Below are 15,775 nucleotides of genomic sequence, written 5' to 3' on the forward strand. Positions count from 1 at the left end.
AGTATCTGCAAAGCCCCCTTCGGGGAATGGTGAGAACGGGGAGAAATGCAACTTCCCCAAGTTGAATTCTTGATATTCTCACAAGCAGTGTGGACAACCAAAGCTATAGGCAGAGCCCCCAGTCTTGGGGTTTGTTCATATGAAACTTAACCCCACAAAGGATAGGTCAAGTCTACTTAAAATTTAGGCCTAAGAGTCATCCCCAAGAGAGCCTCTTTTGCTGCTCAGATGTGGCCCCTCTCTCCAGACAACACAACGAGCAGTCTCACCACCCTACCCCTCTCTACGTGGGACATGACTCCCAGGGGTGTGGACCTTCATGGCAATGTGGGACAGAGATCTTGGAATGAGCTGAGACTCAGCATCAAGGGATTGAGAAAAACCCTAGAATGAGCTCAGACTTAGCATCAAGGAATTGAGAAAACCTTCTCGACCAAAAGGGGGAAGAGGGAAATGAGACAAAGTGGCAATGGCTGAGAGATTCCAAACAGAGTCGAGAGGTTATCCTGGAGGTTATTCTTATGCATCAAGTAGATATCATCTTGTTATTCAAGATGTAATGGAGAGGCTGGAGGGAACTGCCTGAAAATGTAGAGCTGTGTTCCAGTGGCCATGTTTCTTGAGGATGATTGAATAGATACAGCTGTCACAAGTGACTGTGTGATTGTGAAAACCTTGTGTCTGATGCTCCTTTCATCTACCTTGTCAACAAAGGAGTAGAACATATGGAATAAAAATAAATAATAGGAGGAACAAATGCTAAAATAAATTTAGTTTAAATGCTAGTGATCAATGAAAGCAAGGGGAAAGGGGTATGGTAGGTATAATCTTTTTTTTTTTTCTTTCCTGTGTTCATTTTATTTCTTTTTCTGAGTTAATGCAAATGTTCTAAGAAATGATGAATATGCAACGAAGTGATGATATTGTGAATTATTGATTATGTAGGTTGTTTTATTTTGTTTTTTTATTTTTTAATTAATAAATAAATTTTAAAAAATTTTTTTAGTTTGTACATTTAGTCGAATTTAATGTCTTGTTAAAGACAGAAGACAAGAAAAAGAAATGCAAGGCATCAAAATTAGAAAGGAAGAAGTAAAACTCTCAATGTTTGCAGATGATATGATACTAATATCTCAAAAACCCTGAAAACTCCACAGCAAAACTACTCGAGCTAATACATGAGTACAGCAAAGTGACAGGTTATAAGGTCAACACTCAAAAATCTGTAGTTTCTGTACACTAGTAATGAGCAATCTGATGGGGAAATAAAAAAAAATTATTTTTACTATTGGAACCAAAGAATAAAATATTAAGGAATAAATTTATGGATACAAAAGACCTATACAAAGACAACTACAAGAAATTGCTAAAAGAAATCACAGAAGACCTAAATAAATGGAAGGGCATACCATGTTCATATATTGGAAGACCAAATATAAATATAGTTAAGATGTCAATTCTACCTAAATCGATTTACAGATTCAATGCAATATCAATTTAAGTCCCCAAAACTTACTTTTCAGAAATAGAAAAACCAATAACCAAATTTATCTGGAAGGGCAGGGTGCCCCAAATAGCTAAAATATTTCCTGAGAAAGAAAAATGAAGTCAGAAGTCTCACACTACCTGACTTTAAGGTGTATTACAAAGCTACAGGGGTCAAAACAGCATGGTACTGGCACAAAGATAGATATACTGACCAATGGAATTGAATAGATTCTTCAGATGTAGAATCTCTCATCTACATCTCACCTGGGACAGAACAGTCTCTTTGATAAATGGTGCCTGGGGAACTGGATATCCACATGCAAAAGAATGAAAGAGGATCCATATCTGACACCCTATACAAGATTAATTCAAAGTGGATCAAAGACCTAAAGATTAGATCTAAGACCATAAAACTTTTAGAGGAAAATGTAGGGAAATATCTTATAAATCTTATACTAGGAGGCAGTTTCCTAGATCTAACACCAAAAGCACGAGCATTGAAGAAAGAAAGAAAGAAATGGGAACTCCTCAAAATTGAACACTTTTGTACATCAAAGAACTTTATCAAGAAAGTAAAAAGACAGTCTACACAATGGGAGACAATATTTGGAAATGGTATGTCAGATAAAGGTACAGTATCCAGAATATATAAAGAGATTGTTCAATGCAACAACAAAAAGACAAACAACCCAGTTACAAAATGGGCAAAAGACATGAACAGACTCTTCTCAGAAGAGGAAATACAAATGGCCAAAAGGCACATTAAAAGATGCTCAACTTCCCTGGCTATTAGTGAAATGCAAATCAAAACCACAATGAGATATCATCTCATACCCACCCAAATGGCTGTTATCAATAAAACAAAAAAACGCAAGTGCTGGAGAGGATGTGGAGAAAGAGGCACACTTATCCACTGTTGGTGGGAATGTAAAATGGTATAACTGCTGTGGAAGGCAGTGTGTGGGGGTCCTCAGGAAGCTACGTATAGAATTGCCATATGATCTGGCAATACCATTGCTTGGTATCTCCTCAGAAGACATGAGGGCATGGACAGAAATGGACATTTGCACACCAATATTTATAGCAGCATTATTTACAATTGCCAAGAGATGGAAATAGACCAAATGTCCATCAACAGACAAATGGCTAAACAAGCTGTGGTGTATACATATGATGGAATATTATGGCACCTCTGAGACAGAATAAAATCATGAAGCATGTAACAATGTGGATGAACCTTAAGGACATTATGCTGAGTGAAATTAGTCAGAGACTAAAGGACAAGTACTGTATGGTCTCACTGATATGAACTAACATTAGTGAATGAACTTGAAGAATTTCAGCTAAGAACAGAGACCATCAGGAGATAGAGATAGGGTAGATATTAGGTAATTGGAGCTGAAGGGATACGGATTGTGCAGTGGGACTGATTATAAAAATTCAGAAATGGATAGCACAATACTATCTAACTGTAATACAATAATGTTAGAACACTGAATGAAGCTGAATGTGAGAATGATAGAGGGAGGAGGCCTGGGGGCACAAATGAAATCAGAAGGAAAGATATACGATAAAGACTAAGATGATATAATCTAGGAATGCCTAGAGTGTATAATGGTAGTGACTAAATGTACAAATTTAAAAATGTTTTGCATGAGGAAGAACAAGGAAATGTCAATAATGCAGGGTGTCAAACATGGATGGTAATTAATATCTTAAAACTTTAATTTATGTGTGAGTTTAAAGCAAAAAATATTTGGTACAAAATTTGTATTTAAACTAGTGCATTTCCTAATATAACTTACGTAGACAGCTTAATTGAACACCATAAGTACACGGAATCTTGAATAGGGCACGAAATTTTGTAGGTTTGACCAGAGTGATTTGAACAATGAATTAAAAAGTATTTGCAAAGTCCCCTTGGGGGAATGGTGAGAAAGGGGGAAAATTCAACTTCCCCATGTGGAGAATTCCTGATATTCTCACAAGCAGTGGGGACAACCAAAGTAATAGGCCAAGCCCTCAATCTTGGGATTTGTTCATATGAAACTTATCCCTACAAAGGATAGGCTAAGCCTACTTAAAATTACGCCTAAGAGTCACCCCCAGAGAGCCTCTTATGTTGCTCGGATGCGACCTCTCTCTCTCAGCCAACATGACAGGCAAACTCACTGCCCTCCCCATCTCCACACTCCCAGGGGTGTAAATCTCCCTGGCAACGTGGGACAGAAATCATAGAATTTACTGGGACTCAGCATCAAGGAAATGAGAAAACCTCAACCAAAAGGGGGAAGAGAGAAATGTGACAAAATAAAGTCTCAATGGCTGAGAGATTTCAAACAGTTGAGAGGTTATCCTGGAATATATACCAAGTTGTCATAACCAAAAAAAAGAAAGAAAATTGGGGCCTAGATTGTAAGCTCTTAGAGCAGTCACATTTAGTCTGGAGTGATCATTGTTATTTCTGGATTTTGAGAGGCTGTTTTATAACAGTATTTAGAGATAAGAATGAAGCCAATCAGGTCAGGATTAAGGTAATTCAGAATACAGGCATAAGGAAGATATCGTCTATATTTTTGAACCTCATCTTCTCTTTGAGACCAAAGGAAGAAAGCTTTATTTTGTCTAGAACCTAAATTTTCCCTGGCACACAATCTAACTCACGTTGTGTGGATAGATCATTTAAACAATCCAAGCACAGGGAGCCCAGAATAAGAACGAGGGCCTTTAATCCTGTATAGCTTAATGTAACGCCTGGTTATATTCCAGAGTATATTAAGCAGATAATCAAAAAATATTGGAAAGGCCCCTTAATGGATGAGAGAAAAAATATGGAACCATTAAAATTTACCAACGGGGAAACCCCTGATACTGTGTCAAACATTAGGAACACCCAAATCAATAGGCCTTGATCTTGAGGGTTGCTCATGTGAAGCTTATGTATGTAACAGAGAAGCTTAGCCTACCTATAGGTATGCCTAAGAGTTACCTCCGGAGGACCTCTTTTGTTGCTCAGGTATGACTTCTCTCTCTCTAAGCCCAACTCCGCAAGTTAAATCATTGCTCTCCCCGCTACATGGGACTTGACATCCAGGGGCGGAAGTCTCCTTGCAGCATGGGATTACTCCCAGAGATGAGTGTGGCCCTGGTACTATGGGATCAACAATGCCATCCTGACCAAAAGCAGGGAAAGAAGTGTAAAAATAAGGTATCAGTGGCTGAGAGAATTCAAATAGAGATGAGAGGCTACTCTGGAGGTCACTCTTACGCAAGCTTCAGGTAGACATTGCTACCTATCATAGCTTGCCAAACCCCAATCAAAACGATTCCAGCCAATTCTAAAGAATACCTAGGGCATTATATAAGATTCTTTAAAGGTTCTATGCACTAGAGTAACTTTCCAGAAACCTACAACCTCTGGATAGGTCCCTGGACCAGATAAATCCTGAAATACAGGGGGCCAGCCTCTCCAGAACATCAACTAGTTCCATTCCCCTATCCTATATTATCGACAACCCCTTCAATCATGAAAAAGCTAAAATTGGCATAGCCCTAATACCCCGAAAGAGTGAGAGAAAGATCAAAGTTGATTGATGGTGGAGTTCTATATGAATGAGTATGATTGATGAATCATTATTTGATACTTCTTTCAGTAGAGTACAACTTACCAGGGGTGGAGTGCAGGGTTTCAGGTTGGGTAAAGGAAATTTCTAGTAATAGATAGTGGTGCAGATACTGCAACATTGTGAATGTGAGTAAACCTCTGAATGGTATGCTTGGGAGTGGTGGAGATGGGAAAGTTAATGTTGTATATGTGTTACCACAGTTTAAAAGAGAGACAGCAACTAAAAAGACAATGACAAATAAATGCAATCCTGGATGTGATATGACAAGGGAGTTGAAAAGGCTCAAAAGGACATTGTTTGCACCTATGAAAATATTGGAATATAGACTATAAGCTTTATATTAATGTTAAATTTCTTGTACTTGAGAACTGTACTTAAGGTAGTTACATAAGTAATGTTCTAGTTTGCTAGCTGCCGGAATGCAATATACCAGAAACAGAATGGCTTCTTAAAAGGGGAATTTAGTAAGTTGCTGGTTTACAGTTCTAAGGCCGAGGTAATGTCCCAATTAAAACAAGTCTATAGAAATGTCCAATCAAAGGCATCCAGAGAAAGATACCTTGGTTCAAGAAGGCCGATGAAGTTCACAGTTTCTCTCTCAAGTGGAAGGGCAATCACAAACACAGAGTTTCTTTCTCATCTGGAAAGGCCCATGGTGAACTTGGCCAGGGTTCCTCTCACATCTGGAAGGGCACATAGCGAACACAGCATCATCTGCTAGCTTCTTCTCCTGGCTTCCTGTTTCATGAAGCTCCCTGGGAGGTGTTTTCCTTCTTCATCTCCAAAGGTTGCTGGCTGGTGGACTCTGCTTCTCATGGTGTCGTTCTGCTGTGCTCTCTCTGAATCTCCTTTGTTCTCCAAAATGTTTCCTCTTTTGTAGGATTTCAGAAACTAATCAAGACTCACCCAAATGGGTGGAGACATGTCATCACCTAATCCAGTTTAACAACCACTCTTGATTACATCACATCTCCAGGGAGATGATCTAATTACAGTTTCAAACATACAATGCTGAATAGGATTAGAAGAAACGGTTACCTTTACAAAACGGGATTAGGGTTAAAACATGGCTTTTCTAGGGTACATACATCATTTCAAACCAGCACAAGTAAATATCCTTATTCTTAGGAAATATAGTACACTAAAGTGTTCACAAAACTGGTTGATATATTGATAGCTATACAGACAGTTATATAGATCAATAGGTAGATAGATGGATTGATAGATATATGGATAATTATAATGCTATGGTAAATGTGGCAAAATGTTAAAATTGGTGGATCTGAGTATCTGTGGGTGATAGGAGTATGTTGGAATTTTCTCTGTGGGTTTTGTATTATTTTTGTAACTGACTTGTAAATTTGAGAGCATTTCAAAATTAAAAACTTTTCAAAAAAGAGAAAGATGCAACCCAACTAATACCCAGATGGATGGCCAAAGGGCTGTTCTCACTTAACCACATACTATTGTTTTACCTATAATTTCACTCTGAAGAAGATATAGGGACTACAGCTTCAGATTACCCGTGACTAAATTATTTTTATATCTTTTGTCAGACTCCTTATCCAGACCAAGACGGACAGTGTTCACTAGAGCGATTGAAGGCCGTGAACTGCATTGGCAGGACAGCCACTTACAGCGAATAATCAGCAGCGATATGTATATAGCTCCTGCCTACCAGCAGGAAAGCGAGAGACTGCTCTTTAATTCACAAGGCCAGCCACTGTGGCTTGGTAAGTATAGCCCTCCTCCTCTCTAAGAATTTCAGAGCCATCCTCATCATGTGCCAGGCCTGGATGGGCCATCTGCATTGATACCACCATACCAACTATTGTTTGAATGCTCTTCACAGAGCTCTGTTTAGACCTTGACTCTGGCCTCAGAGTCTTTATTTGAAGCCTGTTCCACTTGTGTATATACTCAGCTGAGGTACGATAACCTCAAACGAGGAAATTGTATTCTGAACCCTCATTTCTGGGAGGGCAAAGTAGTTGAAAAATCTGAAAGAATACTGACAAAACCATTAGACATCAGTTCGGAGACTTACCTAGTCAACAGTTTATTATGCTGTCATTATATGGTTTGCTAAAAAAGCACAAAGCTTGTGGGATCTAACAATTCCATTCTGACCAAAAGGGGGAAAAGCAGTGTAACAATAAAGTATCAGTGACAGAGAGAGTTCAAATAGAGTCGAGGGGCTACTCTGGAGGTTGCTCTTACGCAAGCTTTGTTTAGACCTTGCTACCTATCATAACCTGCCAACCCCCAACCAATACCATTCCAGTCAATCCTAAAGAACACCTAGGGCAATATATAAGATTCCACAAGGGTTCCACGCACTAGAGTAACTTTCTAGAAACCTACAACCTCCAGATGGGTCCCTGGTCCCATCTGGAGTTCAGCCGCTCCAGAACATCACATAGTTTCATCTCCCTACCCCATATTAGTGGCAGACCCTTCCAATATCAAAAATTTAGAATTGCCATAGCCCAAAAACCCCTAAAGAGAGGGATGGAAATATCAAAGATGATGGTGGAGTTTTACAGTGAAGATAGGATTTAACAAATGAATATGAATGCTGAATCATTAAATTGATATCTCTTTTAGTCCCCAGTATTTTAGAGAAGCTAGGAGTAAAAATCTAAAATTGTGAAATTGTAATCCATATCAAAGTCTGATATATGTTCTACAACTAATTGTGGTATTGTGCTTTGAAATTTATAGCTTTTTTGTATATACGTTATTGTTCACAAAAAAGGAAGGAAAGAAAGTTGATTGTAATGATAAAAAAGTATTTAAGCCTTCTAGCCTCCTATGATCTGGAGCAGCTAGAAGGAAAAATATGAGAGGATCATATGGTAGCCCATGACAGACTCTGGGATCTGTCCTGTAACTACTTGTTGAAGAGTGCTTTGAAAACTATTGCTTTTTTTTTTATTTATTTGCTTTGTATATATGTTAAACTATACAATAAAAAAAGATTTTTTTTTTTTAAAAAAAGCAGTAGGCTTGAAACTTAAACCACCCTGTGCTACTACTACCTGGGGCACAACTGTTTGTTACTGCATTAGTCAGGATTCTCTAGAGAAACAGAACCAACAGGATATATATGTGTGTAAATATTAAGAGCTAATTATACAAATTAGCTTACACAATCTTGAGGATTGGCAAGTCCGAATTCCATAAGGCAGGCCACAAGATGGGACTGCTAATAAAGGTTTTGATATATTTTCCAAGAGAAGCTGGATGGCTGGGGTAGAGATAGAAATTCTTTCTGACTGCTGAAATCATCAGTTCTCCCTCTAAGGCCTTCAACTGATTGGATGTGACTTCTCTCATGGATAAATACAGTCTCCTTTGTTGATTATAAACATAATTAGCCAGAGATGCAGTCAACTGGCTAATCCACAAAATACCCTCATCATAAAAAGCAGATCGTTTCTTGCTTGACCAAGACATAGACAACTTGACACGATCTCACCATCACAGTTACCACTATCTTCCTTTTCTCCTTCCATTTTCCCTTTCTTCTTTCATCCTGGCTGCCTAGAGCCATTCTATCAGGAGTTTAAATTCTCTAAAATAGTTTCCTGGAATGGCCTTCTTACCCCTCTATCCTTGACTTTCATAAGATACCCTTCCCAAGGTAGATGATCTTTTAAATACTCATTTTCTGAGTCTCAAAACAGTGACACATTTTTATTGTTCTATCCTGATTCTTCACTCCATAACTTTGTCTTTCTCAGGATCTTGCTAAATCTGGATATACCCCTGTCTCTCTTGAAAGCCCTGGCAAGACTCACTGAGAATCACCGCCTGAAGTTTCCTCTGATCATCTTTTATCTTTTCTAATCCAACACTTGTAAAACATAAATTTAATAAGCATACAAAAAAATACACACCCCATTAATAATAAAAAATGTGAATTAAAACAATACTGAATTACCATTTTTTATTATCAAATGGTCAAAGATTTCTTAAATTATTAATTTCTTATATGGGAGAGGTTGCAGAGAAAAGTACTGTCATTTACTATTGGAAGGGGTGTAAATTCTAGCAGTCTTTCCAAAGGGTATTTCAGAAACACTTATCAAAAGCCTTTAAAGTGTATTCAAACTATTTGATCCAGAAATTCCACATCCAGGAATTTATCCTGAGACCATAACTAAAATTATGCATAAAGGTAGAGGATTCAGGTCACTTCCTGAGAAGATGGTGGTGTAAAGAGCTCCAGGACTCATTCCTTCCTCCAAAACAGGTAGTGAACAGGCAGAAACTGTCTGAAACAATTGTTCTGAGGCTCCAGAGGCCAGAAGAACACTATACAGCATCCAGGGAGGTGCAGGAGGAAGTGACTGAGAAACTGAGGTAAAGAACTGTAAGTAGATTGCTCCAAGTGGCAGCTGCTAGCACCTATCCCCCAGTCTTGAGACGGACCACCTTGGGGTCCATGCCCTAGCTCTAATTACTGCAGACAGAAAGTGATATAAAAATCCTCTTCTTGGCCCATGCATTTCCACAAAAAACAAACAAACAAGCAAACAAAAAAACCAAACAAGTAAAATTCAACAAATTGGTACTGCAGTAATGGGATACTCACATGGAAAAAGAATGAAATGTGACCCCCACCTTACAGCCTACGAAAAAAAAAAAATCCTCTTCTCCAAGAACATTGGGGGCTAGCCAAGTACTGATTTTGGCTTTTGATTAATGAATTTGGATCACTGGGTCCTGGCTCTGAGCTACTGTTTCAACCCACCCTGGACAAAGGGAGACACAGCCATTGTTTAAACCCTGCCACTGACAGGGGCAGAGGTGGTTGAGGTTTAAAAACAATGCCTCCTTTGGGCTGTAGGGAACGGTGTGCTGAAGGGCACCATATGCTGGGCAGTCCAGGAAAGCATAACTTTGGAAGGCCATCAAAAAGGCTTTTGGCATCTTTCTTGACCCTTCTTTCCCCAAGTCTCTTTGGAGCTATTCTGAGCTCCCGTTACATGTCTCTGGCCCTGTTATGGCTGGGAAATACTGACTTGGGAAAGTCCTCTCTGGGGTGACCCTTCTCCCAGAATTTGCCCTCCAGGCAAAAGTGGCTAGAGACAATGAAACTTTTAATAAAAAAATAGAGAGTCACACTCTCTCTAAGCCCAACTCTGTAAGTGAAATAATTGCCCTCCCCACTACATGGGACATGACATCCAGGGGTGAAAATCTCCCTGGTGGCATAGGAGATGACTCCCAGGGATGAGTCCGGCCCTGCACTGTGGGATCAACAATTCCATCCTGACCAAAAGGGGGGAAAGAAGTATAACTAATGAATTATCTGTGGCTGGGAGAGTTCAAATAGAGTAGAGAGGTTACTCTGGAGGTCACTCTTACACAAAGCTTCAGTTAGACACTGCTGCCTATCATAACTTGCCAAACCCCAAACAGAAACATTCCAGCCAGTCCTAAAGAACACCTAGGGCAATATATAAGGTTTTATGAAGTTTCCATGCACTAGTGTAACTTTCCAGAAATCTGCAACCTCCAGATGGGTCCCTGGACCAGATAAGTCTTGAAACCTAGCGGGCCCAGCCTCTCTTGAACATCAGCTAGTTCAGTCTCCCTATCCCATATTTTTTTTCCTCACATCATCAGTGATATTTATTTCTTCCATCTAGAAAATCGTTTACTGTTTTTTTAAATTTATTTATTAATTTAAAAATTAAGAAACAAAATAAAACATCAACATATATAATCAGTAATTCACACTACCATCACTTAGTTGCATAGTCATCATTTCTTAGAACATTTGCATTAATTCATAAAAACAAATAAAAAGACAATAGAAAAAGAAATAAAACGAACACAGGAAAGAAAAAAAAAAGATTATACCTACCATACTCCTTACCCCTCGCTTTCATTGATCACTAGCATTTAAACTAAATTTATTTTAGCATTTGTTCCCCCTATTATTTATTTTTATTCCATATGTTCTACTCCTTTGTTGGCAAGGTAGATAAAAGGAGCATCAGATATAAGGTTTTCACAATCACACAGTCACATTGTGACAGCTGTATCATTATTTAATCATCCTCAAGAAACATGGCCACTGGAACACAGCTCTACATTTTCAGGCAGTTCCCTCCAGCCTCTCCATTACATCTTGAATAACAAGATGATATCTGCTTGATGCATAAGAATAACCTCCAGGATAACCTCTCGACTCTGTTTGGAATCTCTCAGCCATTGACACTTAGTCTCATTTCACTCTTCCCCCTTTGGTCGAGAAGGTTCTCTCAATCCCTTGATGTTAATTCTCAGCTCATTCTAGGGTTTTTCTCAGTCCCTTGATGCTGAGTCTCAGCTCATTCCAGGATCTCTGTCCCACTTTGCCAGGAAGGTCCACACCCCTGGGAGTCATGTCCCACGCAGAGAGGGGAAGGGTGGTGAGACTGCTCGTTGTGTTGGCTGGAGAGAGAGGCCACATCTGAGCAGCAAAAGAGACTCTCTTGGGGGTGACTCTTAGGCCTAAATTTTAAGTAGATGTGACCTATCCTTTGTGGGGTTAAGTTTCAAATAAACGAACCCCAAGACTGGGGTCTCAGCCTATAGCTTTGGTTGTCCACACTGCTTGTGAGAATATCAAGAATTCAACTTTGGGAAGTTGAATTTCTCCCCGTTCTCACCACTCCCTGAAGGGGGCTTTGCAAATACTTTTCCACTCACTGATCGAATCACTCTGGGATTCATTGGGGCAACACTCCTATTTCTATCTCCTGATGGTCTCTGTTACCAACAAAATATTCCAAGATTATTCACTAAAGTCAGTTCATATCAGTGAGACCATACAGTATTTGTCCTTTAGTTTTTGGCTAGTCTCACTCAGCATAATGTTCTCAAGGTCCATCCATGTTGTTACATATTTCATAAGTTTATTCTGTCTTAAAGGTGCATAATATTTCATCATATGTATATACCACAGTTTGTTTAGCCACTCGTCTGTTGATGGACATTTTGGCTGTTTCCATCTCCTTGCAATTGTAAATAATGCTGCTATAAACATTGGTATGCAAATGTCCATTTGTGTCTTTGCCCTTATGTCCTCTGAGTAGATACCTAGCAATGGTATTGTTGGGTCATATGGCAATTCTATATTCAGTTTTTTGAGGAACCGTCAAGCTGCCTTCCACAGTGGTTGCACCATTTGACATTCCCACCAACACTGGATAAGTGTGCCTCTTTCTCCGCATCCTCTCCAGCACTTGTCATTTTCTGTTTTGTTGATAATGGCCATTCTGGTGGGTGTGAGATGATATCTCATTGTGGTTTTGTTTGCATTTCTCTAAGGCCAGGGATGTTGAGCACTCTTCATGTGCCTTTTGGCCATTTGTATTTCCTCTTCTGGGAGGTGTCTGTTCAAGTCTTTTTCCCATTTTGTAATTGGGTTGGCTGTCTTTTTGTTGTTGAGTTGAACAATCTCTTTATGAATTCTGGATACTAGACCTTTATCTGATATGTCGTTTCCAAATATTGCCTCCCATTGTGTAAGCTGCCTTTTTACTTTCTTGATGAAGTTCTTTGATGCACTAAGTGTTTAATTTTGAGGAGCTCCCATTTATTTATTTCTTTCTTCAGTGCTCTTGCTTTAGGTGTAAGGTCTATAAAACCGCCTCCATTTGTAAGATTTATAAGATATTTCCCTACATTTTCCTCTAACTGTTTTATGATCTTAGACCTAGTGTTTAGATCTTTGATACATTTTGAGTCAACTTTTGTATAGGGTGTGAGATACGGGTCCTTTTTCATTCTTTTGCATATGGATATCCAGTTCTCTAGGCACCATTTATTGAAGAGACTGTTCTGTCCCAAGTGAGTTGGCTTGACTGCCTTATCAAAGATCAAATGTCCATAGATGAAAGGGTCTATATCTGAGCACTCTATTCGATTCCATTGGTCAATATATCTATCTTTATGCCAGTACCATGCTGTTTTGACCACTGTGTCTTCATAATATGCCTTAAAGTCAGGCAGCATGAGACCTCCAGTTTCATTTTTTTTCCTCAAGATACTATTAGCAATTCAGGGCACCCTGCCCTTCCAGATAAATTTGCTTATTGGTTTTTCTATTTATTTTTCTATTTCAAAAGTAAGTTGTTGGGATTTTGATTGGTATTGCGTTGAATCTGTAAATCAATTTAGGTAGAATTGACGTCTTAACTATATTTAGTCTTCCAATCCATGAACACGGTATGCCCTTCCGTCTATTTAGGTCTTCTGTCATTTCTTTTAACGGTTTCTCGTAGTTTTCTTTGTATAGGTCTTTTGTTAAATTTATTAGTTAAATTTATTCCTAAGTATTTTATTCTTTTAGTTGCAATTGTAAATGGAATTTGTTTCTTGATTTCCCCCTTAGATTGTTCATTACTAGTGTATAGAAGCACTACAGATTTTTTAATGTTGATCTTGTAACCTTCCACTTTGCTGTACTCGTTTATTAGCTCTAGTAGTTTTGCTGTGGATTTTTCAACATATAGTATCAATCATCAGCAAACAGTGATAGTTTTACTTCTTCCTTTCCAATTTTGATGTCTTGTATTTCTTTTCTTGTCTAATTGCTCTGGCTAGAACTTCCAACACAATGTTGAATAACAGTGGTGATAGTGGACATCCTTGTCTTGTTCCTGATCTTAGGGGGAAAGTTTTCAGTTTTTCCCCATTGAGGATGATAATTAGCTGTGGATTTTTCATATATTCCCTTTATCATTTTAAGGAAATTCCTTTGTATTCCTATCCTTTGAAGTGTTTTCAACAGGAAAGGATGTTGAATCTTGTCAGATGCCTTCTCTGCATCAATTGAGATGATCATGTGATTTTTCTGCTTTGATTTGTTGATATGGTGTATTCATCAATTCATTTTCTTATGTTGAACCATCCTTGCATAGCTGGGATGAATCCTACTTGGTCATGATGTATAATTCTTTTAATGTGTTGCTGGATTCGATTTGCTAGAGTTTTGTTGAGGATTTTTGCATCTATATTCATTAGAGAGATTAGTCTGTAGTTTTTTTTGTAATATTTTTGCCTGGTTTTGGTATGAGGGTGAGGTTGGCTTCATAGAATGAATTAGGTAGATTTCCCTCCAAATCAATTTGAGCAGGGTTGGTACTAATTCTTTCTGGAATGTTTGGTAGAATTCACATGTGAAGCCATCTGGTCCTGGACTTTTCTTTTGGGGAAGCTTTTTAATGACTGATTCAATTTCTTTACTTGTGATTGGTTTGTTGAGGTCATCTATTTCTTCTCGAGTCAAAGTTGGTTGTTCATGTCTTTCCAGGAACCCGTCCATTTCATCTACATTGTTGTATTTATTAGCATAAAGTTGTTCATGGTATCCTGTTATTACCTCTTTTATTTCTGTGGGGTCAGTGGTTATGTCTCCTCTTCCATTTCTGATCTTATTTATTTCCATCCTCTCTCTTCTTCTTTTTGTCAGTCTTGGTAAGGGCCCATCAATCTTATTGATTTTCTCATAGAACCAAGTTCTGTTTTTATTGGTTTTCTCAATTGTTTTCATGCTCTCAATTTCATTTATTTCTGCTCTAAACTTTGTTATTTCTCTCCTTTTGCTTGCTTTGGGGTTAGTTTGCTGTTCTTTCTCCAGTTCTTCCAAGTGGACAGTTAATTCCAGAATTTTTGCCCTTTCTTCTTTTTTGATATAGGCATTTAGGGCAATAAATTTCCCTCTTAGCACCGCCTTTGCAGTTTTGATCCCATAAGTTTTGATATGTTGTGTTTTCATTTTCATTTGCCTCGAGATATTTGCTGATTTCTCTTGTAATTTCTTCTTTGACCCACTGCTTGTTTAAGAGTGTGTTGTTGAGCCTCCACATATTTGTGAATTTTCTGGCACTCTGCCTATTACTGATTTCCAACTTCATTCCTTTATGATCTGAGAAAGAAAAGTGTTGTGTATGATTTCAATCTTTTTAAATTTGTTGAGACTTGCTTTGTGACCCAGCATATGGTCTATTTTTGAGAATGATCCATGAGCACTTGAGAAAAAGGTGTATCCTGCTGTTGTGGGGTGTAATGTCCTATAAATGTCTGTTAAGTCTAGCTCATTTATTGTAATATACAAATTCTCTGTTTCTTTATTGATCCTGTGTCTAGATGTTCTGTCCATTGATCAGAGTGGGTAATTGAAGTCTCCAACTATTATGGTATATGAGTCTATTTCCCTTTTCAGTGATTGCAGTGTATTCCTCACGTATTTTGGGGCATTTTGATTTGGTGCATAAATATTTATGATTGTTATGTCTTCTTGTTGAATTGCTCCTTGTATTAGTACATAGTATCCTTCTTTGTCTCTTTTCACTGTTTTACATTTGAAGTCTAATTTGTTGGATATTAGCATAGCTTCTCCTGCTCTTTTCTGGTTGTTATTTGCATGAAATATCTTTTCCCAACTGTTCACTTTCAACCTATGTTTATCTTTGGGTCTAAGATGTGTTTCCTGTAGACAGCATATAGAAGGATCCTGTTTTTTAGTCCATTCTGGCAGTCTATGTCTTTTGATTGGGGAGTTCAATCCATTAACATTTAGTGTTATTACTGTACAGGTAGTACTTTCTTCTACCATTTTGCCTTTTGTATTTTATATGTCATATCTATTTTCCTTC

At 38.2% G+C, this 15,775-nt stretch overlaps 1 protein-coding gene across 2 annotated transcripts in view; it reads left to right on the forward strand.

The window, feature by feature from the left end:
• Nucleotides 1-15,775, forward strand: part of ZSWIM5 (zinc finger SWIM-type containing 5) — a 339,569-nt gene that overhangs the window by 272,758 nt on the left and 51,036 nt on the right. For both annotated transcript variants that reach the window (XM_077149864.1, XM_077149865.1), the window contains exon 6: nt 6,671-6,847. In XM_077149864.1, the coding sequence (XP_077005979.1) occupies nt 6,671-6,847 (177 nt within the window). The remainder of the gene's footprint in view (nt 1-6,670; nt 6,848-15,775) is intronic.

This window comes from Tamandua tetradactyla, chromosome 2 (assembly GCF_023851605.1).
Source record: "Tamandua tetradactyla isolate mTamTet1 chromosome 2, mTamTet1.pri, whole genome shotgun sequence".
In the NCBI taxonomy this organism is placed as follows: Eukaryota; Metazoa; Chordata; class Mammalia; order Pilosa; family Myrmecophagidae; genus Tamandua; species Tamandua tetradactyla.